Below are 24,811 nucleotides of genomic sequence, written 5' to 3'. Positions count from 1 at the left end.
TAAAATAAGTCAGAAACCGAAATGGGTTTGAGAAAATATCACAGAGGCTAAAACCCCAAGATGAGACACACTGTCAAAACAGGGCCAACAGAAGATCCTAAGAAGACAAAAAAATGCAATATCTGATCCAACAGATGTTGCACAGCAATGAATGCTGAGATATCAGAGAGCAGGGATTCCAGCTCAAGCATAAAACTTGAGGAGACACTCAATTAGAAGGACTCTAAAGATAACAATAGAAAAGGCAAATAATCATTGTATCCACAGGATACTCTGTATGGTTGGTATTCTTGTCCCTGTTTTACAGAGAAGACAGATTCAGAAAGGATAAATACCTTGTTTAAACTTCTACAGAGAGAGACCGCGTGTGTGTGTGTGTGTGTGTGTGTGTGTGTGTGTGTGTGTGTGTGTGTGTGTGTGTTTCAGGATCCTAGGCCAAACCTCAAAGAAAACCTGTGTTCTGTGCCGATGTCTTGTAACCCTTCTGGTAGTCCTGCAGTAGCTATCATTCACAGGCAGAGTAAATAAGAACCCACTTAGCAAAAATAAAGTATTATGGGGTGGTAATAGAGTTCAAGTTCAGATTCAGAGCCCAAGATGCAGACGGTTGAGTCTCCAAACTAGGGTCTGTCTGTATCACTGCAGTGGCCAAGCCTAGATTAAGTGAGAACCCATATATAAGTGATACCAGCTGAGGAGACCAGAGAGGTGGCATAAGAGGGTGAAACCGGCCAGACCTGTTACCTTGTTTTATTTGTAGCACTTTCTAATACGTATGCAACATTTTCGTAACACAATGAGGTTTCTTCTCTTGTGCAACTCAATTCCAACAGTATGTGAATCAAACTCAAAGGCAACTTCTACATTTTTCTTTTCATTTCAGGAAGAAAAAATACAAACAGCAGGCAAATCCCAGAGAGTGTGACTATAGGTGGGAGGCTGGACTAGACACTGTATCGGTAAGGTGGGGTCTCATACTAACATTCTGTTTATTGCCCTCTCATTTCCACTTTCTGCTTAGGCCAAAAAATGGGCACTGTGATTTTCAGACATTTTCAACAATGTATTAATTCCCGGGGTGGCCAATAGAGGGCAGACGATCTCTTCTTCTAGACCTCCATCAGAAATACTTCGTAATTCCTGGTTCCTTCCAGACCTGTTCCCTGACTCCCCGACCCCTCCCTCACCCCAGCTTCGATGACTCCCTCCTGCCCCTACCATCCCTTTCAAGTACTGATTTTGAGGTATTTACTAAAGCCAAGAGAAGGGCTGCAGACAATATTCAAATATCTTTTTGTCTGTAATTCTTCACTCTCTCCGTTTTTGAACTCATTCATGCATGCATTTTTATAAGTCCTGCCCTCTCCAATGAGCTGACAAGCTAATTGGGTTCAGAGTTATTTAAATAGCTATTTATAATGCAACACGACAAATGCTGCAAGCAGAGGTACTTACAAATGCTGTAGAACAGATAAAGAAGCTCAAGAAGGCTTCCCAGAAAGAGAGGCATTAAACCATATTTCATGTGTGTCTCTAATTCTTAACATTCGTTCATGACTTTCAGGGTCCATTCAATTTCAGGTAATTCTTCCTAGCCACTTTCACCCGTGACACCTGATTGTCATCATGTTGGGCTCGCCCGAACTCTTTCTGTAACCTTAGTCTGGTCTCAGAAGATAAGAAAATACTTTTGTATTTGAGCCTCAATATCATTGCCTCGGCTTCTCACTACCTTATTACCATCTCTCCTGGATCCCAGAGAAGAAAGAGCCGTTTCATAACTGAGCTCCTGATTCACACACTGGTTTCAGAAAAGCTGCCAGGACCTTGCACGTTTCTCATATGCCACCAGTTACTGGCTTCAAGGAATCCTATTTTCTCTATTGCTTCTATGACTATTAATTCTATGGCAAAGGGCATGTGTAATGTAACTTGATTTTTTTTTTCTTTTTGAGCTGATACAATAATCTTCGTCGTAAAGAATCTCCCCAGTCCTTTCTAAACCTGACTTGAATTCCTGTGAGAAGTCAACCTTTCTCATTTTGTATCTGTCCGTCTACCTTCCAGATGGTTCTACCTCTGAAGTCCCAGGAACAACGAATAGTCATCTCCGTATTATCCTTTGCCTGTGCTCATCTGTAGCTTTCCTTAATCCTTAATATATCCCCTTAAAAATAAATAGAAGCTAAACTTTGACAATGTTTATTACCTCCTTCTTTCCTAACTACAGTAGCTTTCTCACTTCTGCCTTTTTCTCATCACCTGACCTTGGCTTTTCCTGTCAGGTCCTACAATGTTATCTGCTACATTTTAATGTCTTTATACTTGCATTTGAACAGAAATACAGATAACCTCCTCTGCAAGAGTGGAAGGGACCTTTTAACACAGAGCAATGATGACAGTTCGTTGGCAAATCCCACAGTGAAGGGCTGCTGCCTTGTTTGGTGACAAGAAAGAACAATGTTTAACAATGTGTATTTTATTTCTCTTCAGTTTTTTTGTTTGTTTTTCTTTTCTTTTTTCTTTTGAGACACAGTCATGCTCTGTTGCCCAGGCTGGAGTGCAAGGACACAATCTCGGCTCACTGCAACCTCCACCTCCTGGGTTCAAGCGATTCTCCTGCCTCAGCCTCCTGAGTAGCTAGGATTACAGGCACGCACTACCACGCGCAGCTCAATTTTGTATTTTTGATAGAGACAGGGTTTCACCATGTTTCACCATGTTGGCCAGGCTGGTCTCAAATTCCTGACCTCGAGTGATCTGCCCACCTGGGCCCTCCCAAAGTGCTGGGATTATAGACATGAGCCACCACGCCCAGTCTCTTCGGTTTTTCTAATAGAAAACCTAGCATATTTTAAATGATTTTGCCACTTAACACTTATTATGGACCCTGTGGGTATGAGGGCCTTTGGAGATCATCTAATCTGACCTCCCACACAACTGCAGGAATTATTTCATTGCAACAACTCTTTAAACCCCTCTAGAAAATGCAGTGCTCACTCCCTTTTCCACTGTTGAACATCTTCCTCGTGGCCCTATAATAATCAGTGATAATTAATAAGCCTCTTCCTCTCCTTCGACAAAGAAATATGACACGAGAAATGTTTAGTTTCTGATGCCAATCATGGGGGAATATTCCACTGGTAACTCTGGCTTTTGGATTCAGGATTAGAGAGAGCGGTTAAACTAAAATATTTATCATAAGTATAAATTTGTTCCACAAACATAAAATTTCAAAGGTAGCGTTGTTTCCTCTTTCCTTGCACTGCCAGCTATTAACTTTGGGTTCATTAGTCACGATTTTCAGAATCCACTTGGCTGCCACCTTCCTGCAGCCAGACCATCTTGGATCAGAGGGTGGGCCAGCCATTCCCACTTCACACCTGCCACGGGATCGATTTTTCCCCCCATTGACCACAGTCATTTTTTGGTCAATTAATTAATGTTATTCACTTTGGTACCCATCTTGTGAATGGCAGGCCACTACGGAGCGGATTACTACTTCACATCCCATCAGTGACAGAGCCATCATGACGAGGACCTTTTCTGACAACCACTGAAGAGAAACCATCTCCACACGGTGCATTTTGCATCACTTCCGTTGCTTATTTACCTGATTTATCACAAAGACTATGTACCACACATCTTCTTTATTAATGCATTGACAATGAAGACAATGAACACCCACCACTTTTGTCCATGAACTGAGAAAGAAAACGGCAATGTCATATGGCGTTCATGGTGCATGAGATCTGCGGGGATAGTGTCACGTCAAGGCGTGTAGTCATCCAATCTTCGGCCTTACTCCAGGGAGAAAGATGCAGCTTTCTTACTTTCCAGTCACTCCCTCCCGTAACACAGCACCTTGGCGCAGACAGCAGAGCGACAAAACCCAGAATGAGGGCAGTTCAAATTCAACTCAAACTACAGCCATCCCAACAGTCCTCCCCAGCTCCCGCGGAATATTTACCAAGACCGTTTAAAGCACTTAATTAATTCACTTCAGCTTCGCTGGAGAGGTCTCAGGGTTCCCGAGACTCCATTACATAATATCTTTTACAAAGTCTATTCCCAGCTCGAGTGGAAGATGGATTCTCATCCAGTGTGCGGAGGTTCCATGCCTTTGCTTCCCTTTCCCGGGGTTCGATCCGGCAGATACCCTCCCGAGGCTGCAGCCATCGCCCCGGCCCGGAGCTTCTGGGGTCCCCGCCACTCTTCGAACTCCAATCTGGCCCCGAAGGTGCAGGCGCCTCGCCCTCCTGGCTCCCAGGCCGGCCGCCGCGGCCACGGTGCCAGCGAGCGCCCGGGACACCGCGACTCTCGCTGCTTGCTGGGTGCGCCCCAACCCTTCCGCAGCGCGCCCGCGGTGCCGGGGCCAGAGCCGCGGCTCGGTGGCAGGGCCGGTTCGGTGCGCCGGGCTCGGGGAGGAGGAGACCGAGAGGAGGAGGAGGCGTGTGAGGGAGGAAGGGCCCGGCCGCCCGAGAGGGGGAGGGGGAGGGGGAGGGGGCCGGCCGGGCCGGGGAGGGGGGTGGGGGGGCAGCCAATGAGCGGCGCGCGGCGCTGGGGCGGGGGGGGCGAGGTCTGGGGGAGGAGGTAGGATGGGGGAGGGCGCAGCCCGAGCGGCGGAGGCTCCAGCCATAAACAAGCGCCCGGAGGAGCGGCGCAGGAGTGAGGCGAGCTGGGCGCGCAGAGCGGACGGCGCGGATCTAGTGCTGCGCCACCGCGCCCACTCGGCAGCTCGGGAGGCGGGGACCGGCCCCGAGGCTGCGCCGCTGCGGGGCCGGCCGACTCGGAGGAGGAGAGGGAGGAGGCGCCGCCAGCCCGGGCTGGAGCCGAGCTTAGCAGCCACCGCCGCCGCCGCGCCAGAAGTTTGGGTTGAACCGGAGCTGCCGGGAGGAAACTTTTCTTTTTTCCCCCCTCCCTCCCGGGAGGAGGAGGAGGAGGAGGGGAAGCCGCCGCTGCCGCCGGCGCCAACGCTCGTGGGCTCGGGGTCGGCGCGGCCCGCAGAAGGGGCGGGGGCCTCGCCCCGCGAGGGGAGGCGCGCCCCGGGGGCCCCGAGAGGGGCGGTGAGGACCGCGGGCTGCCGGTGCGGCGGCGGCGGCGGCGGCGCGTGTGCCCCGCGGAGGGGAGGGCGCCCGCCCCGCTCCCGGCCCGGCTGCGAGGAGGCGGCGGCGGCGGCGCAGGAGGATGTACTTGGTGGCGGGGGGCAGGGGGTTGGCCGGCTGCGGGCACCTCCTGGTCTCGCTGCTGGGGCTGCTGCTGCTGCTGGCGCGCTCCGGCACCCGGGCGCTGGTCTGCCTGCCCTGTGACGAGTCCAAGTGCGAGGAGCCCAGGAACTGCCCGGGGAGCATCGTGCAGGGCGTCTGCGGCTGCTGCTACACGTGCGCCAGCCAGAGGAACGAGAGCTGCGGCGGCACCTTCGGGATTTACGGAACCTGCGACCGGGGGCTGCGCTGTGTCATCCGCCCCCCGCTCAATGGCGACTCCCTTACCGAGTACGAAGCGGGCGTCTGCGAAGGTACGGCCGCCCGCTGCGGGCCCCCTCCCACCTGGCCCGCGCCGCCCCCTCGGCGCTGCTTGCGCCGAACAAAGTTTGGCCGAGACTTTCTGGAGGAAAGAGGGCTCCGCGGGAGGAGGGGCGGCCGCCGCCCCCGGGAGAGTGCCCCCGCGGCCCTGCGTTCCCTCTCCCTGCTCACCCCGACGCTTAGGCAGCCGCGGGCGAGGTTGGGTATGGTGGGTGGGGGCGAGCGAGTGGAGGATCGCTCCTGTCCCTGCACTGACGCCCACACGTGTGGCCGTTCCAGCTGGGACTGGGTGGCCCGGCCTTGCACCCCGAGGTGGGGGCTCCGCGGGCGGGGGGCACTGCGGATTCTGCCGCGCGCAAGCCCCTCGGGGAGCCCGTCCCTACCGCCCTCCCCGCACTGGCGCAGTGTGGCACCGTGAGCTGCACACTGGCCGCGAAAGTCCTTTTTCTGTTGGCGGAGGAGACGTGTCTCCAGCTCGCACTCCCCGAGTGACTCTTTTATTATTTTTTCCTTGAGCTCTTTCTTCACCCCCTTCCTCCTCCTCCGCACATAAATCAGTTTCAGCCTCGGAATATGTCAGCCCAGGGGAAGTTACACACGGTGGTTACTCATTTATTTGCCCATTGAAAACGGTCAAAGGCTTTCTCTCCTGAAAGGAAAAGGGGGTGGGGGTTGCACCTGGGAGTGAAAAGTTCTTGCTATTAGTGGCTGCTTTTTAATAGCAGATATCCGCGTGTTTCCTATCGTGTTGCCGGTTCCTCCTTTTTGTTTGTTTGACAGCGGGGATTGTTCTGCTGGCTTCTCCAGCACGCATTGTGCTCCACGGTGTTGAGATTGACAGAGGGAGAAAGAGATTAGATTAGTGGAGTCTTTCTCGTTGGGAAGCCAATGTTAGTGCATGTTGGCCTTAATCTCTGCCCGCTTGCTTCGGCCTTCAGGGTGCCTGGTGTGGTTTGGGGTCTAGAGGGAGGCAGTGAGTTATTTTGATGTGGCTAACGGGGGCAGGGTTCGGTGAGCATCAGTTAAAAGTGGGATCCTTGCTCGGGCTGACGTTGGGCTGACGATGCTGTTCCGGGGGCATCCTGGCGAGTGAGCACAGGGCACGCTGCAGCCTCGTTTCTGGGGAGGCGGCGAGGAGGGACCGGCGCCCTCTGCCCGGCGTGCCTTCCTCACTACTCACAGTCAGCACAGTCCAGGGAACGGTTTATTCTGAAGCATCTGTGTGTGTGTGTGTTTAGTATGCTGGGATACTGAAAAAGGAGGGGACAACCTTAAGGATAAAAATGGATCTATTAAAAGGCTACAGTGCTGTGATTCTCTCTCAATACACACAGACATACACATAGGTACTTATTTATACCTGTCTAGTTTTAGAGTTTGGGCAGTTCAGGAAAATAGGGGAGGCCTTTCTGGTTTGGAAGCTAGTGGGCAGTGATGAGTGAAGGGAACTCTTCTCAGAGGGGAGGGACTTGCTTTGCTGCACACATAAGACATTGGGTTAGAAGAGTTCATTTGCCTGAAGTACAAAAAAGCCTCTCACCTGATATTGTCCGCTTTTATAACTTGTTTTTATGCCTTACCTCAGGAAAAATGGCCATGAGATTAACTTCTGATATCATTTTATGTGTTTTGACTTTGGGAATTCTGAATGACCTAGACTAAAAGCTGCATCTTTGAACCCTGCCATTTGAAGTGTATAACTTAATCCAGCCTCTCGTAAATCTGAAAAGAACAAGCAACATGAAACACAGTTAAATGCAGTGGAAACTGCTGTGCTCCGAGAAGGACTTTTGCAGGTTCTGAAGATTCTAACCCTTGTTTTGTTTCTTCTTAGTCTGTTTCTGGTGAAGGAAATGCTCAGGGAACATTTACAGTAATCGAGTGTTTTGGCAGCAATATCCCATGTCACAGTATAGAGTTATTTTGGCAGTTTGGTGAGCCTTTCATTCCTCTGAAATGATGTGATCCCTCATAGCTTCCTTTTTTCTGGTAACACCCTGTGTGCTTGGTATTCGCTTTGAAATGCTTGGAAGGGTTTGTTGACATGATTATATCTCAATTAGTTTCTCTAGAAACACTTTTTATTTTGCAGGCCTGTTTTCAACTATCAGTATTGTGTGTCCAGGGCACTTCATTTAAAAAAAAAAAAAATACTGAAAACAGCAAGTCAACTTGCATTCTAAATCTGTGAAACCAAAGTAAGGACAGTGTTACCTGGCATGATATAATGGTTGGATTTAGACAGATATTTTCAGTCGTGTGTTTAAAATTTCAATGTTTTCACTTAACGGCAAGATTTATGGAAAGCATGGGATAAGTGATACCCCAACCTCCCCCCCACCGCCATTTTTTAAGAAAGAATTAGAGGAGTCTTTAATGTCAGCAGTTACCTAGAAGGTATTGATTATCTCTTGTTTTTCTGTGAGTTTACAAGAAATTTCTGAATGGCCAATGTTTCCCTCAGTTTCCATTTTTATTCAGAAATTCACGTGGTGAAGCATGGTTATCATAACTAACATGAATAGGAATCAATACATTTTATTCATGTTAAAGTCTCTTTTGCTGCAATTTTTGCACTAAAATGACCCCTACTGGTTGTATCTGTTAATGAAAACTCTTGAAAACTTATTTAATTGGCTACATTGTAAAAACATATTGCATGGTATAGAAATATTATCATGACTAATCTCCCTGCTTTCAATGACATAATTTAAATACAAATTATATTCTCTGTTAGCCAGCTTGCAGTAATTTTTAGCTGTGTTTACTCTCATACTGGTTTTGTAGGGGAAAGAAATTCCGTTTTTAACTGCAGTTCACAAAATGAGTTAGATAAATCATGGGCAGAAATGAGCGCCTTTCAGCTTGTGGCTCACTGCCTTAGGTTTTTAAGGCATGCTGGCCCAGTTGGCTCTCAGTAAAAGTGCATTGAATAAATGGAAGAACAATCCTATCCATAGAAAGAATGCTGAAGGAAAAAAAATATTTTCTGAATAATTAAATAATGTGATGAGTTGTGTCCTGTGCACCATGTGAGATGTACACTTGGATTTCTTTTCAGCATTGTTTAGATTGTTATTAAATAAATTCTGATTTAATTATTCCTTTTGTGATGGGGGCTGGGGGTGGTAAGTGCATTTGAAAAATTGAGCGTGGAGCCTGATACCTAAAAGTTTTTTCTCTACTTTCTCTCAGTCTAGAAAGTGCTTTTTGGGACTTGGGAGGGTGCAGGTCTCTTTCCTCTTTCCATTCATCTGCTGAGACCTCCTGTTGCTCTTTGCAGCATCCTAACTGGCCTGTTTTCTTGGCCATACTGCCTGCCTCCAGGGAAATCACCTAGAAGCCAGAGAAACAAGTGTGGATCCTGAACCCTGGAGAAGGAAATCTGGATGGAAAACATCTTTGGAGGATTGAAGGCAGAGTTTTGAAAAATTAACGAAGTGAGATTTTCTAGAAAGAAGGTTTTGATTGGACAGTGAGATTTATATTTTGAGCTAAGGGGGTGAGAGCCATTTCTTCTCCCATGTGTAATAGCACTTTATGCTTCTGTAAGGAGTGATGCAGGGTGGAGAGCATGACCAACCTTTCTGGGCAGTTAAAGGGCAGATGGTGATTTGTTTTGGCAGTTTGTACGGACAGAGTGATTAGGAACCAAGTGGAGACTGCTTGAGTCCCATTGTTCCGAGAACTCTGTTGTATTAGATTCAGGTGATAGCTGTATCAGATAAGCACCAGCTTTTTTCCTGTTGAGTATTTACTGAGTAGCTTCATCTTTTGGAACTTAGCATTCCCTGTTTTTCGCCACTGCTGTCTAAAAACGACCTCTTTCAGAATGTAATCCTTTTATTTCCCCCAGGAATTTTAACGTTTCCTTTTATCCATTTTTCATTGGACAGTGTGTAGAGAGCTAAGTATATGTAGTGGGGTACCTACAGCAAAGAACAGAGTTTTGTTTCCTGAAACTTGCCATGCAAAGTTTCTTTGCTTATCCCCACTGACGACAGTCAGTGAAGATGATGGCTGCTTGGAAGAAAATGTGTGCAGGATCTGCTCCAGAGAGCAGGCTGCAGGAGGCCAGATAATGAACCCAAACATTTCGTTCTGCACAAGCCACATGGAAACCGCTCTCACCACTCTGTAGTAGGGCTTGAAGTTAAGAGTCCACGAATTTTAATTTACAAATTAAGTAACGGGAGAGGGGGGCAAAATATCAGCTTCTATAGTTAGAAAAATTGAGCTCTTGGATTTGTTTTCGAATAATGGGTTTCATTTTTCCTCTCAGAAGTCCTTAGGTAGGGAGGGAGCCCTTAGATCCCAGAGAGAAACAAGCAGAGAGCCTATAACATTATGTTAACAGGGAATGGGAAGAGAAACCAACGAAGTAAACAAGGAAATAATTAGTTCCTCTCAAAAGTAAATATTGACAAAACATGGAGAGACCAGCTATTCACTGCACTTAAATAAATGACAGGACTCAGTGACCTTCACTTTGATTGCCAGGCTTATAGAATCTTCACTGTTACCAAGGAGTCCTGTCACATAAAACACTTGGCAAAGGGCACATGGATTGCGTATTATCAGAATGGCAAAAATAGCAAGTCTGAAGATAGTTGTTGACATTCACACATATTGAACATTGACCAGGAAAATCTCCAAGATGTTGGCGGTAGGGTTGTAAGCAGTCAGATTAATGTATGAAGAAAACTGAACAGTCCTTAATCTGTGTGGGCATTACATGCATTTGTAGGATGTATTTGGTGACTTGGTACAGGTTTCTATGTTTTGTGTGGCTTGTTGAAGATGCGATGACCGGGATGAATGAGTGAACAGCTGGGTGAGGCAGGGGACGGCATTATGAAGTTGGGGGATATATTATAGATGAAACAGATGACCCTAAGGAGGTAATGAGGGGGTGGACTAAAGAATGACAAATGGGAGAAGGGAAAATATTGAATTCATCTTAGGGCAACTATATCATCCTTTGAAGAATAATCCAAAACACATTCCAGACATTAATTGTGAAATTCCTGAAAAATGTGGGTGTGCTTAACATCTCCCAGGCTATGGTGCAAGCAGAGATGATAGTGTTGCTTTAGCCTGTAAATACAAGAGGGTGGGAGGTGGTAAAATGAGTGGAAGGGAAATATGTTTAGTGAAGCGGGTTCCTGTAACACTGTGTTCCGTATGGCACGTTTGGTATCAGGATTTTGGAGACGCCCCAGTAAAGCTCATTTAATTATTTGAGGGAGAAACAGTAGACTAGCCGAGCATGCATGAATAACACATTGAAAGCTTTCCTTCTCAGAGGTCTAATTCTGCAAAGCTGCATTTTCAAAGATCTGACTTGCCTTTGCATGGAAATCAGCCACTCATTCATTGGTCTTCTATGCTGTACAAGGCCTTCTGCTGGGGTGAAGGGGAAACTGGGGAGCCCAGGGACCTCTCAGACGTATCCTTTGCTCTGTACACTCTTAAGATAAGAAAGACAGCAAGACTGCAAAAAGTCTATATAATAATGTAAATTCAAGCCAAGTAAAAGTGATTTTGCAAGTCTGTGTATGATTAATTGGCTAGTGAAATATATGGATAAAATTAGTTGTAGGAATCAGAGCATCTGAAGTGATCTCTTCAGGCTCTGGTGGCAAAGCAGAAAAGGGGAATTTGAATTTGAACTAGGTTTAGAAGTATGAGTAGTAGCCCTTTCTTTTGGCGGGGGAGGTGATCCTGCCCATTATCCTTAGAGCCTGTGCAATTTGTCTCAGAGTGTTTCTCAACATCTAAGAATGAAGCTGCATTCTTAATGCTTTAGTAGCTGTGCTTCAAAATAGCAAGTTTCCTTTTGAGAGTGATTTTTCTCTTTGTTCTAGCTTGTTTCACTAGTTGGATAAGCGTGGGCAGTAAACTGGGAGGTGTCCCTTTATCAGCACCTCTCAGCTTCACCCACCCTGCTGCTTGCCCTGGGCAGTAGCCTGGTCACATCTTTGAAAACCTCTGTTTACTCAAGACCTCCTAAGTCAAGACACAGGAATGGTTGAATATACCTCTATGTGAGAATACCCTCAAGGTAAACACTAAACTCTCAGGTGTTTTATCTTGGGCCCACATGAAAAAAATAAATGTTTTTAAAGAACCTATTTTCCTTTGTTGTAAAGTGAACAGGTATCAATTCCTTACCTCCCTCCTCCAGCCCCAGTTAATTCCCCATGTGAAAATACCTATATGTTGACAGAAAAGTGTAATGTTCAGGAACTTGGGGCCGGCTGGCTGTGGTGGCTCATGCCTGTAATCCCAGCACTTTGGAGGGCTGAGGCAGGTGGATCACCTGAGGTCAGGAGTTCAAGACCAGGCTGGCCAACATGGTGAAACCCTGTCTCTACTAAGAATACAAAAAAATTAGCTGGGCGTGATGATGGGCCCCTGTAATCCCAGCTACTGGGGAGGCTGAGGTGGGAGAATTGCTTGAACCCAGGAGGCGGAGGCTGCAGTGAGCTGAAATCGCACCACTGCACTCCAGCCTGAGCAACAAAGCGAGACCCTATCTCAAAAAAATAAATAATTTTTTTAAAAAGTAGAACTTGGTTTCTGGGGTCAAATCTGCATTCTGCTTCTGTGTGTCTCAGTTTTCTCATCTGTGTAGTCAGGTTAATAATGGGGTTGCTAGGACTCAGTGCATCCCTAAGAAGCAGTTAAAAGAATGACTGACACATGGAACATGCTTCCTAACAAGGTTCCTAACCAGTATAAGTGAAACAATTTTAGGTGGGTTCAGTCTCTTGTTCTACTTGATCCTCATCTACCTCAGTCATTAATCGTAAGCAGTTAAGGAGGTTGGGCTCTTAGAAAGAGAGCAAATTGTTACTGAATTCAGCAGTTGTCACTGTCCCAGCCCCCACCCCCATGAGTATTTTTTTATACCTTGTCTAAATAATTTCTACAAAGTTTGTATGTTTTGAGTAATGCTTTAGGTCAGATACTATTTTGCATTGATTTGTAGGAATTATAAATGTAACCATTTGTCTGGGAGCAAATAATTAAAAATATTTACTTTGGGGAGGAGGTAGAGGACCTAGATGTACTATAATCAGCAATGTGCACTTTGCTTCACATTATATTCTGGGAGGAAATTTTGCTTCTAGCTCCTGAGTGTGCACCCTGATGACCACTGCAGGATTTGGCCTGGCTTGAGCAAAGAAACAGCTTGTACTGACACAGCTTGACGCCATGGGGGCTGTGGTTCCAACCTGCTGCTGCAGTTGGTATAAACGAGGCAAAACCAGAGGTCAGAGGATTATCCATTCCTCTGTTCTTTTTCTAGCTCTACCTGTTTTCCTGCCATTCTTCTGCCTGCAAGTATTTACTGAGCATCAGCTATGGGTCTTGTCGCTGTGCTATACAGTAGTGACACCACTTGTGTAAGCCAGTTTTCCTGTTGTCGAGACCTCCTAGGTTTGCTGTGGGGGTTAAATGAGATAAAACTGTGCTTCTAAAATTTTAGTGTGCACACAAATCACCTGGGTATTTAAAAATGCAAGTTCTGATTAAGTTAGTCTAGGGTGATGCCTGTGATTCTACATTTCTAACAAATTCCTGGCTGATGCCAGTGTCACTGGTGCCAGGACCACACTTTAAGTAGAAAAAAGCTAGTACCTATGTATATAGCATGTATCACAGAGTATGGCATATTAAAAGACCTGATAAATGTTACCTGCTATTATAGTCATTATTTTTCAGCCAAAATAAGATATGGGCCTTGTTTTCACACAGGCCGTGGTCTGATGGTAAATTGGAAAAACAGACAATTCATTACAATCCAGTTCAGTAAGCCATGAGATACGGAAGTGTCAAGCATGTCAAAAGCAAGTAAGAGGAACTGTCACCCAAATCTGACTACCAGGAAAAGTTTAGTGGAGGATGCAGCAACAAGAAAGACCTGAGGGTCTCCTCTCCTCCCTCCTTTTTCCTGCACTTCTCGTGCAGGATGTTTTAGGAAAAAAAAATAGGGCTTGGGGCTAGGCAAACCTGCGTTGAAATCTTAACTGTTATGTTTTTGATTGTGAGATCAGCTTGTTTAGTTTCTCTGAGCTTCAGTTTCCTTGTCTGTGAAACTGGAATATTAATAGCTTTCTGTTAGGTAAATATTGTAGTGAGGATTAGAGATTTATATATATGATTACATAGATGTATATATAAGATTATATATGTGTGTATGTATAGTGTGTGTGTATACACTAGTTTCTGGTACCAGATAGATTTTTAAAAATAATATTAATTTTAATTTCCATTCTATTTTCTGTCCTTTCTCATTTTCCCCTTTGTTAGGTTTCTCTGTATGTTTAAAAATTTACTTTGTGGACACACCTCTCTTCAAAGGGGTGGGGATTTCAAGGGGGAATTCGAATGTCAGATGTTTGTCAAAGAGAAAAGAACCGTGAAGTACTGAGAACAGGGGGCTGGGAGTACAGGGCCCGCGGACCAAGGAAGCATGCATTGGTTTGATCCCGTGCAACTACAATTCCCAGCGCCTTTGGCATTTCAGCAGAATGTGAACACTTGCTTGATTTTGTGCTTTGAGCCCTTACATCCAAAGAGCTATTTGAAATTAATATTTATTCTAAAAATGGCCTTTTTTTAAATATATACTTTTAAGTTCTAGGGTACATGTGCATAACGTGCAGATTTGTTACATATGTATACTTGTGCCATGTTGGTGTGCTGCACCCATCAACTTGTCATTTACATCAGGTATAACTCCCAATGCAATCCCTCCCCTCTCCCCCCTCCTCATAACAGGCCCCAGTGTGTGATGTTCCCCTTCCCGAGTCCAATGGCATATGGTTTTATAACAGTGAATTAAATTTCGTTTTATTGTTAGAACTGTCTGAGGATTTCTGGACATTACTGGAGACGTTGGAGACCCCAAGGATATAGCCAGGCCAGGTTGATATATCTCACTGAGGTTATGGAAGGAAACAGCAGCAAGCGTAGCCGGTTCAGAGACCTCTGTGGGCTTGGGAATGAGCAGGAGAGGGTGTGAGGGCCAGAGGCCATCTTTTCTCTCTCCCAGTCGTTCTAGCCATCTTTGATGTGCGCTAATACTTCAGGTTGGCCGTGGATTTGCACTGTCTCTAGGAAGTCTTTGTGATATACTATAGTGTGGGGTAGGGCGAACACCTAGAATCAAATAATGTTACTATATCTTTAGTTCTTAGTGTAGGTATGGTCCCATTTTAGGAGAACAGAACTATGTATTCCTTTTTTTTTGAGACAGAGTCTCACTCTGTCGCCAAGCTGGAGAGCAGTGGCGCGATCTCGGCTGACTGCAACCTCTGACTCCCTGGTTCAAGCGATTCTCCTCCCTCAGCCTCCTGAGTAGCTGGGATTACAGGCATGTGCCACCATGCCGAACTACTTTATGTATTTTTAGTAGAGACGAGGTTTCACCATGTTGGCCAGGATGGTCTCCTGACCTTGTGATCTGCCCACCTCGGCCTCCCAAAGTGGGATTACAGGCGTGAGCCACCGCACCTGGCTCAGAACTACATTTCCTTAACTGTGACTCTTTCCTTTGTGACTGAAAATAAGTATCATTTTTATCCAGTAAATGTTGGCTGAGAATTCGTAAGGTATATGCTTTAAATTGGCTTTTGTAGAACAAGGAGAGAGAACTTGATGAAGAGAAAAATCCTTGGAATCAGTGGTTTATGACTTTTTTTTTTCCTTTTTGATGACTGAACCTTATTATCGCATAGTAGAAATTGGATTTTCTTCCAGAAACTTCTTTAGTACCTCTCATTTGTAGCACTTTTATCAAGAGTGCTAGTATTCAGACATGTAACCTACAAACAAAATGAGAAAGACGTCAGAATAACACCATAATTCAGACTATCCTGAGAACATTTATCTTCTGAATATTTTAAAAAAGAAAATTAAGTGTTAATTATATTGTAGGGTGTTGTCATTTTATACTTCAAGTTCCTGAGAAGAGAATTTGAACAGTTTGCTATTTGGAAATTTTAGCAACCAGCTACCTTGCCTGTGGAACTAAAGTTTAAAAAAAAGGAGAGGGAGTAGATGGTGGTCCATAGGCTGTAACTAGAAACTTTGCCTGTCTTATTTAGCATTTCAAAACAAAAACCATAAACAAACATCTCAGATTCAAAACGGAAAGGAATTTCTGGCAGGGCAGAATGAAACCTGAGACTGCAGAGTCCCAGTCTACAAGAGGTAACTTATTTAGCTTCTTATCCAAAGGCCACAGCAAAACGTTTCACAGCTGTGATTAAACAAAAGGCATCTTTTGTTGGAGAATTGTGATACTTCTTTTTAAGACTGCAAAAGACCTGCCAAAATAAGGCAAAGCTACCTTGAGGATGTTTGACCTGAACTAGACTTTATGAAGTAGTTGGACCACTTCGGGCCTTATGGTGTGAGGAATGTGGGATGCATAGGCTTGGACCCCTCTGTGTGTGTGTGTTTATAAGTGAGTAGAGATAGAATATTCCATCGTGTTATCAAATGCAGATCTTGAAAACCTTTTCTCACTTCCCATAGTTGGGAGCTTTGCTTTTTTTGAAAAGTACGGGCTTTTACAGTCTGAGTGAGAAAAAGGGATGGATTTTAGACAATTTTATCTCTGAAAGTCAAAGTAGAAGGATTTTTAAACAGTTGGAGACAGAATGGGTATACTGTGTGCTTTTCAGAGCCACTGAGTTCCTATATTTCAGGCAGATTTTAAGATTTGCTACCACTACCTATCACATAAAAATGAAAGACCAAATAAATTTCTGTATTTTAATCAAGAGTGTGACTGTATTTGTGTATATCCTAGCTCATTTCAGAAAGGGTTTGAGGCTGCCCAGAAAGGTAAATATTACAGAATTCTTGTATGTGATAACATGATGGAGAAAAAAACAGCCATGACTTTTGAATCCCCTTCATCCCTTAATAGCCCAGTGACTTAAATAAAACCCCTCAACTTCCCTTGGCATCGCTTTGCCGTAATTTGTCAAAAGGGAATTAAATAGTTACCTACCTGAAGACAGGGGAACTGAATCAGATGATATCTTAAGGTCCTACTGGTCATAAGATCTATGTTTTTATGACCTCGAAGTGATAGACAGGAGTCAAGTATTACCTTGTGTTTGCAGAGCCAGGGAAGGAAAAAGTGGTAGTGTCTCCATGACTGCCAGGTGCTGTAGACAGAAGGGCTTAGAGGAAAAGATCAAGAGTTCCTCCTTGGTTATGTTTATCAAGCAGCAGTGGAGACAGCAAAGCATAGTGTTGGGAAGTTAGTGACAGCTTTTAAATGCCTGAAGTCTTTTAAATCATATTCACTGTGGCCTAGTCTGGATTCAGGGTAGAACGCAAACCTCTCTTACGCCTTCGCTGCCTTCCCTTTCTCCATTTTCTTATGTACCTCATTAATTATTAAGACTATGAGGTAGGTAGGTGACAGAGACTGCAAAGGGAGAAGCTAGAGGGAAGACAGGCAAAAACTTGCCCATATTCACATGCGCATTTCTGCCTCTGACACTAGGAGAGAGTTGAGTAATTGCTGTTCTTCCTAATACTGCAGGCAGCAGCCAAATTCTCCACATTCTTTTACCTTTGCTGCTGTTTTCACTTGCCAGGGAGTTTCCTTAAGGAGCAGACTGAATTTAAAGAAACATAGCAGTAATAGTGCATGAAAGGGGTGGGGGGTCACTGGCCAAACGTGGCATGTTGGTGCCTCACATTGGGAGGATGAAAGGATGATTCCTGCAGAGGGACATGCTGCACACTGCGCAAGCTCCCTCACCTCTGTGTACGCCCGAGCCACGGACCAGGAAGCTCTTTGCTTGTATGTGAGACAGCAGATATTCACTAAATATGTTTCAAGTACAAGCCAACTGCGAAGCTTGGAAAGTTGTCCAGAAACTTCACCCTTCCTTTGCATGTTGTCCAGCGGCAGGGCATTGAGCGAGGTTAGGGTAGTATGAACCTGCGGCTCTAAAACTTAAAGTAATAGGCATTATTCGAAAGAATATGATGCCCAGCAGGGCTTCCGGTGTATATTAGCAATCAGCTTGCTTGCCTTGTGGTTATTACATTTTTTGCCAAGAGCAGCCTTTCAGAATGAGGTACTAGTTAATTCCCATTGGGCATTTATTCATTAATAAGTCTGCTGAATGTGAAATATTCCATTTGGGAGTATGTGATATGAGAAAACTCAGCGGCTAATTATTACGTAGCTCTCTTCCATGATTCTCACTTTCAGTGCAGTTACCTAAACCACCAATTCCTAGCTGTGTAAACTTACATACTTTTTAGTTTTCTATAATGTTTTGCTTTTTTTTTTCACTCCAATCTGTGAAATTGTTAAAGGTTTACTAATACCTGAGTAAACATTTTATGTTACACTATGGCTTACTCTTTCTTTCCGTTTTAAAAAGATAGTATCAAAAGTTAAATCCCGTTCCAGATCTTACCCGTCTCTCTTCCAGGCTAGATTTCTGGGATGGGGTGGTGTTAATTTACTAACCTGAGCTTTTGACCAAGCTAGGGTCTCCTTTACTCTTCTTTTGGTATGTAAATAGGTCTTTATTTGCTTTTCTTCCAGGTTGGTTGGTGCATATTAGCTTAAGAACTTTTAAACCTTTGCGGCAGTAATGAGAATCTGCATGCCAGGGTTCCAGCATTTCTCTACAAAGCAGCCCGTGAATGCATGTGTGTTTGCTGTAGTGAGGGGTCTATGTTAGAAGGTCAGTTCAAGACCCCACTTGCCCACACCTGTGTGCTGTGGTTCGGCCCTCCTCCTCTGGTGGATCCCTACCACAGCCCAGTGCCTGCTGGATCTCAAGTGTCCTGAAAGCCATTGGAAAGATGCTTTCCAGCAATCTTAACGTTTGCCTCCATGTTCTTCCTAGCAAGGATGGGTGCACACAGCTTTCCAGCTACTGGTCAACCAGCCATTGGCAGAAGGTGCTGCAAGAGTCAATTCCTCTTTGAGGATCCCTTCCTATAACAGTGTCTGCACTAACCACAGAAAGTTCTGTAGAAATGTTTGCAGGGGGAGCTTTTGACCTGCAAACATTTCTTCAGAACTTTTTGCCATATAAGAACCTATGAAATGTTATATGTAATATAAGTCGGAAATGTTGCCATATAGGAACATTCGAGAAGATGATAAATGTGAGAAAAGTGATAAAAGTTTATACAGCGAGGATCTGTACAAGGTTGTGGTAGATTTGCTGACCTAAAAAGATATACCCAGGGTAGTAAACTGTTTCTGTAGCATCAGCCACTGGGCCCCTGAGTGGGAATACTCTTTGAGAGACAGGAAGCTAATTCCTTCTTTGAATGTGTAGTTAACTTTGTGCCATTGGATGTAGGGTGTGCACGTGCATGTATATTTTTTCAGTTGCTGAAGGCACAACACAAAGAATACTGTGCATTGTATTATAGATGTGCTGGAAACAACGCCCCAGCTTGAAGCAAGTTGACTGTAGTATCTACTCTGTAGATCAGCAAACTGAAAATGACTTCTTAATAAAAGGCTGCATATTGTTTTACTTCTTGCATTTGAAAAAACAGTTCTAATTAAGATGCTTTGGGTTTTAAACTGCCTGTTAATTGGGATATCTGTAAGTAGGCAAGTAGAGCTTCTGAATATTGCTGACTTCTTTCTTGGTGATTGGGACAAAAGTGGTTTTTTTGGATTTTTTTGTTTTTTTGTTGTTGTTGTTTTTTTAATAGTAGGCCATCATTAAACAGTTTTGACCTTACGCAGAAACTTTAGATGTGACAGCAGAAGGAAACAGCAGAAATTTAGAGTGAGAAATGGAAGACCTCTGTAGGGAAATAAGTAAAATAAAAGAAGCTAGAGGTGTTTTTTGTTGGCAGTAGATGAAATTATTTTGAAACACTGCCCTGGGAAAAGGTGAGCCCTCAGCAACCAAGTTTATTGACTATCTATTCAGGAAATTGTATTAGATGCTTTGGAAAAAGAAAGGAAAAGAAAAGACTTTCTGCCAACTGAGGGCTGGAAAACTTGAGGGAGATAAAGTGTTTACATGCTTTAATAGCATAAAGCATGTCCAAAAGAAATACATAATTACAGCTGTGTTTGGCACTGAAAATAATCCAGGTATTATATTTTTTAAATTGTGTGTGAATATGTAAGCGAATGCCCTTGAGTCAGAAATGCTTGGGCGATAATATTTCTTGAGAGAATGGAAAAGTAGATGGTATTAGGAGCTAGAAAGAGAGAGAAGGGATAAAGGATGACCACTAATTAAGAAGGAACAGTGAACTTTTTTTCTTTAGAGGGGACATATTTCAAATGCATAGTTATTCCACCTCTACTTCTTTTTTTTTTTTTTTTTTTTGAGACGGAGTCTCGCTCTGTCGCCCAGGCTGGAGTGCAGTGGCCGGATCTCAGCTCACTGCAAGCTCCAATCTTAGTATAATAAGCATTTAACTTCCCATAGGGCCTTAGTAGTCTGCATGTTATTACTAAAAGCCCACAGGTAAGGGAAAATTAGACCCCTAAAGACCTGACCATCTTGCTCCTAAAGTTTTAGGTTTTCCAACTTTATTTCCAGTTTATCTTGGACAGAGACCCTTTGAGAGCTCAGAAAATTAGGAAATGTGGTCAACACATTCTTCTTAATATCTAGTGCAACCAAAGACTTGGTAAGGCCAGCAACTGGAAAATGGGCGTGGTGTCGGGTTTCAGACTCCCCCGTAGTTGTCTTCACGTCCTTTAAAATGTGTTTGCATCCCTCAAGCCCTACCACTTTATGCTCTTTCCTTTGTGAAGCCTTCCTGCCCTGCCCAGGAAAAAGTAATGCCATCCCCCATCCCCCAGTGACCGTAAATAGCACTTTCTCCTTCCCCTGTTATAGCACTTTTCATACTGTGTTAGAGTTCACATTTCTGTCTCTCTGCCTCATTGTGATCTATTTGAGTGCCAGGATTGTGTGTTATTCTAGCGCTTGGCACACAGGAAGAACTCAATGAGCATTTGTTGACTAAATCTAGAGTCAAGGCCATCCAAGATATTATACAAAAACTGTTTCATCGAATCGTTTGGTCTGCACTGTGGAAACTGAAACGAATGGCACTCCCCATTAAGAGAATCCCAGTGAGAAGCCGTAGCATTGCAGGTGGAAGCTCAAACTGGTTAACTTTGCTCATGCCCATCAGTCTTAGAATTTTTTGTAGTGTTTCCATGATGAGTTAGTTTCAGCTGTATTTTTTTGTGAATATTTAAAGATAATTTTTATTTGTGTGGGCTTTTCTTCTTGTCAGTTTGTCATAAAGGTGTCATCTTTCATTCACTAAGCCCTCATCAGCTTGTAAGAATTTTCCTTGTGGGTGGTTGCTTGTAACCTTCTCTTGACTGCCAGGGATCTGATGTACTAAACAGTTGAAATACTGTGGTGATCAACTGCTTGTAAACAATAACTGATAAATTGGTTATAAATTACTTTATCAACACACTTCAGATGACCATATCATCATGACTTGGTGATAGCAAAATAGACTTCTGGATTCTCAGCAAATCCATGATTGTGTCTTAATAAACATTTATGTTGATTAATCAGGAGGGTGTTTGCTTTAAGAAACATATTGAATGTTCAACATGTGAGTGCCAAGTGCAGTATGATGCAACCTGTTTACTGCTTCAGGTGATCTTCAGATATCCTAAGGAATTTTTAACTGTACAGCTTCTTTGGGGAAGGAAATCCTAAGCCAACAACTTGAGGGTGGAAGTGTGTGACTGTGAATAATTAAAATGCCTCACAATGGTTCGAGCAGGAATTCCATAGGAATGCACTTTAAGGCATTTAGGAAAGCAAAATTCCGTTTGGATTTACTCCAAACCCTATGACTTCAGAGACAGGAATTTTTGATGATTAGTGGCTGGAGCCCCAACTTGTTGTTTAGTAATTCCACATTCAGTGTGGAATTGTTTTTTCTGTAGCACTAGTTATAAGTTCTTTGTTTGTTTTTCTAAAGGTTTTAAGGAGGTTTACAAATTAAGATGGAATAAGACATTAGAAACGTAAGGATACAGAGCAAATTAAAACCTTGATACATTTGGTGCCAAACTTTTCAACTGCTAAAGATAGAGAGTTTTGGCCAAGATGAAATATAGAGAGAGTCAAAGACACATGCAGAATTCTCTTGGATATAAGCTCAGGTACCTGTGCCATTTTATCACTTTAGTCAATGTGCCCATTTTCTTAGGGCAGGTTAAATTTTCTGCTGCAGCATGGCCTTTCAGCTTTCCCGAGTTTACAATGCTCATCTCATACCCCATGGAAATTGTTGATAATGTTAGTGTATGGTTGGTGGCTTTCCCAGTAGCCCACTTCAGATCCTTTTATTGATCATCACCAGTTACAAAAGTTTTAGGAAAGGGAAGGAGAGAAGCTGGAACTGATGGCTAAGTACAGTTAATAGCCGTAGAGCTCTGGTTGTCCATCATGAACAGTGGCAATGAACATTGAAGACTGAAGCAGGGTTATTTTTTGAGGGTCCACTGATTTTCCTATAACTCTTTAAAATATTTTTAAAACTTGTATATGGCTTCATTACTATTGAAAGCTTAAAAATCTGTTCCTAGACTTTCTAGGCAGGTATGTTCCCTTTTGAGTGTTGCCTTCTCTAAGACTTTATCCGCAGCAGGAGTATTTGAGCTGATGGCGAATGCTGCCAAAATGAGACGCGTGTGTGTTTCTCAAAACTCGTAATCTCACAGTTAAATCGAGGGTGTAGGTAAAGGACCCAGAACTGTTCTTGCTGGTGGAATAGCACACTTATCCTCAGACTTTAGTAGAGTAAATGAATGGAGGCTGAGGACTGGGGAACACTCTTGAAGGAGGGAGTGCCCATCAGCCTGTAAGCCAAAGTAAACAGTTCTTGTAACTGAAAAATAGACTTCCTGGAAGGAGAGAACCGGAGAAGTGGGTGTGAAGTGCAACCAGCAAGTACCGTTTTCAGTGATACAGACAGCTGGGTTAACCTGAGTCCTGACAAGAACCTCTCAGAGCTATTTGGGGAAATCAGTTGCTTGAATCAGCCTTTGACTGGCCTGTCGTGCCTACAGCTGTACCTAAAGATGGCACTTGGGGAGAAAAGGTCGCGTTTGTGATAGAGAAAGCAAACCGATGGGGCATTTTGAGAGGTAGAAATGAAGTCATCAGTAGCGGAGCCGGTGGACCAGCGGAATGGCCATATGGGAAGGTATCCCTGAGCCTGTATGTATGGAAATGCAGGCATCCTTCTCTGTCAGTCTTTTGTCACAGTGAGAAAATGTCATTACAGTGGACAGCTGTGCACACGTTGGAGAGTATGTGATGTGTGCACATACTGGTGCATGTGCATCCATGTATACAGCATGCACACCTGCAAAAAGGATGGCTCACAGGGTCATGTGCATGTCCTGATAGTCTATTATGTCCGTTCTTCTATGATAGGAGTATGTTTTCCTAACTGAAGCTATTAGGTTCTGTTAAGTCCAACAGGAAAAAAAAAAAAAATCTGCCTCTGGCCATCATTCGTTAATTTACATAGATTAGATACTTGTAGTCGGTCTCCTAAGTGGCTTACATAAAGCGGTGGGCGTCTTTTCCTGTGTCTTCTCTTCTGCAGTTCCTAAGGTACCTACCAGGTTTATATTGCTGATGTCCTACCCATGCTATGTGTCAAGAAAGGTAGACTATCAAAAAGTATCGATACAGATATTCCTTGGAAGTTTTCATGCCCAAAGATTCTCAGAGCTTAGTTGCATGAGGAAAGGGGCCTTGCCTTGTAAAAAGAGACAGAAACCCCTTATTAAAGGGGTCACTCAGAAAAAGGTATTATCTAAATTCCCTCTTGGTAGTTTTATTTCTTGAATGTATACCCCATCACTAGCCATGTGTGCTGGAGCCAATTGTTGGACCCATGGCCATCCTTTAAAGAATACTACTCTGAAGGGAACATAACTTTACTAGACAGTTTGGGAAATAGAAGAAACAATTATCTAAAATGCTCTTGTTCCAAACACAAAAACTAGCTTCATGTTTTTATATATAACCCTGCGTAGTCTTACTCTATAGACATCCTTTTTCCCCCACACATCTTGTGTCATGTTTTTTTTTCCCCACCTAACATCTATCAAATACATTGTCCTATGTTGCTACCTTGTCTTCATTATTATGATTTGTCAAGTAATTGGGTTGTACTGACTGCAGTGTTACTCCTCATTTCCTTTCCCCTTTTCCATACTACTTAAAAAGTAAGAAAGGAAAAAATTCTGTCGAAGAGAAAATTCTTATGTAGTCGTAGTGGAATTTATTTTCCTGAGTGCCTGGGCGTGCTCCAGATGGCTGTGATTGTGTCATCTCTTTCTTACTAAGCATCTGACCACTCACTACCTGTGCATCTGATCCCTGTAGGCTCATGGCATGAGGGCTGTGGCTCTTGATGTTTTTGTTTGATGTACTAGTGTCACCAGAACTGCATTGACTCTAAGAGTATGGAAGCTTTGTAAAGTTAACTAACGATTTGTAGGTTTTGTGCAAATAGCCAGCTCTCTAGGTAGAGACATTTTAATTCTGTTGCTTTTTTTTTTTTTGGATAGCATTATTATTGGAATGCAAATGTTTACTTAGTATGAAAAATGGATATAATTAACTAAGTTCTAAATGGGGACTAGATATTAACTTCAAAATGAATTTGTAACTTGTATACTTTGCATATGCCATATGCTGTTGTTTCCAAGGATCAAAAGCAGTTTTCCACTTCCACCATCTTATAAATTAAAACCAGAGGCATAGACGTTATCCAGCAAGGCACCTACAAAATTTGAAAAAAACTCTGTCATTATCAGGATTAAGTTTGTTGAAATTCTATCAGGAAAATAGACTTTTTCTCACATTATTGTTATTATTGACCCATATAATGCAACTCATACTGGTTTCATGTTCAGAAGGTATATAGCATCTGTTGTAATATTTCAGATTAATTTCTGCAATCTTTGTTTAAAAATACAAATCCTCAAAACAAATTGTATAAACAGTATACAAAATCAAATCACCAGGCTTCAAATATATTTTATATAAACATTAAAATATGTTTATATTTTAATATAACATATTTTGGATTAGCGAAAGGAAGACAAACATTTTGATTACCTCTTTGATACTCAATTTTTGTTTCTGAATCACAAATCTTTGAAGATATAATTAGTGTAAGATACATACCAATCAACGTAGTCCAGAAAACACTGAACCTTGGAAAGAGTACCTATTTAG

The 24,811-nt window shown here is 43.5% G+C and overlaps 2 protein-coding genes across 5 annotated transcripts in view; one reads left to right on the top strand and one right to left on the bottom strand.

The window, feature by feature from the left end:
* Positions 1–3,635: 3,635 nt before the first annotated feature.
* On the bottom strand, positions 3,636–4,639 carry LOC126934420 (uncharacterized). Its single transcript, XM_050755226.1, has 2 exons — positions 4,616–4,639; positions 3,636–4,560 (listed from the first exon to the last, which is right to left on the bottom strand). The coding sequence occupies exons 1-2, from the start codon at positions 4,637–4,639 to the stop codon at positions 4,096–4,098; spliced, it is 489 nt and encodes a 162-aa protein (XP_050611183.1). The 3' UTR covers positions 3,636–4,095.
* Positions 4,640–4,664: 25 nt separating this feature from the next.
* Positions 4,665–24,811, top strand: part of CRIM1 (cysteine rich transmembrane BMP regulator 1) — a 196,649-nt gene continuing 176,502 nt past the window's right edge. For 3 of the 4 annotated variants that reach the window (XM_050753300.1, XM_050753302.1, XM_050753301.1), the window contains exon 1: positions 5,165–5,518. In XM_050753300.1, the coding sequence (XP_050609257.1) occupies positions 5,188–5,518 (331 nt within the window). In that variant the 5' untranslated portion in view covers positions 5,165–5,187. Of the gene's footprint in view, positions 5,519–24,811 lie in introns of all 4 variants that reach the window. The other variant, XM_050753298.1, reaches the window with a different exon arrangement.

Source organism: Macaca thibetana, chromosome 13 (genome assembly GCF_024542745.1).
Source record: "Macaca thibetana thibetana isolate TM-01 chromosome 13, ASM2454274v1, whole genome shotgun sequence".
NCBI classification, from domain to species: Eukaryota; Metazoa; Chordata; class Mammalia; order Primates; family Cercopithecidae; genus Macaca; species Macaca thibetana.
The sequence above is the reverse complement of the archived record's forward strand: the minus strand, read 5'-3'. Positions and strand labels throughout refer to the sequence as shown.

Excerpts from the sequence above, each read along its gene's own strand:
- LOC126934420 (XM_050755226.1), bottom strand. The coding sequence starts at position 4,639 with ATGGCTGGAGCCTCCGCCGCTCGG. Across the intron at positions 4,561-4,615 it reads CTGGAGCCTCCGCCGCTCGG|CGCCGCGCGCCGCTCATTGG; the intron begins GCTGCGCCCTCC and ends CCCCCGCCCCAG.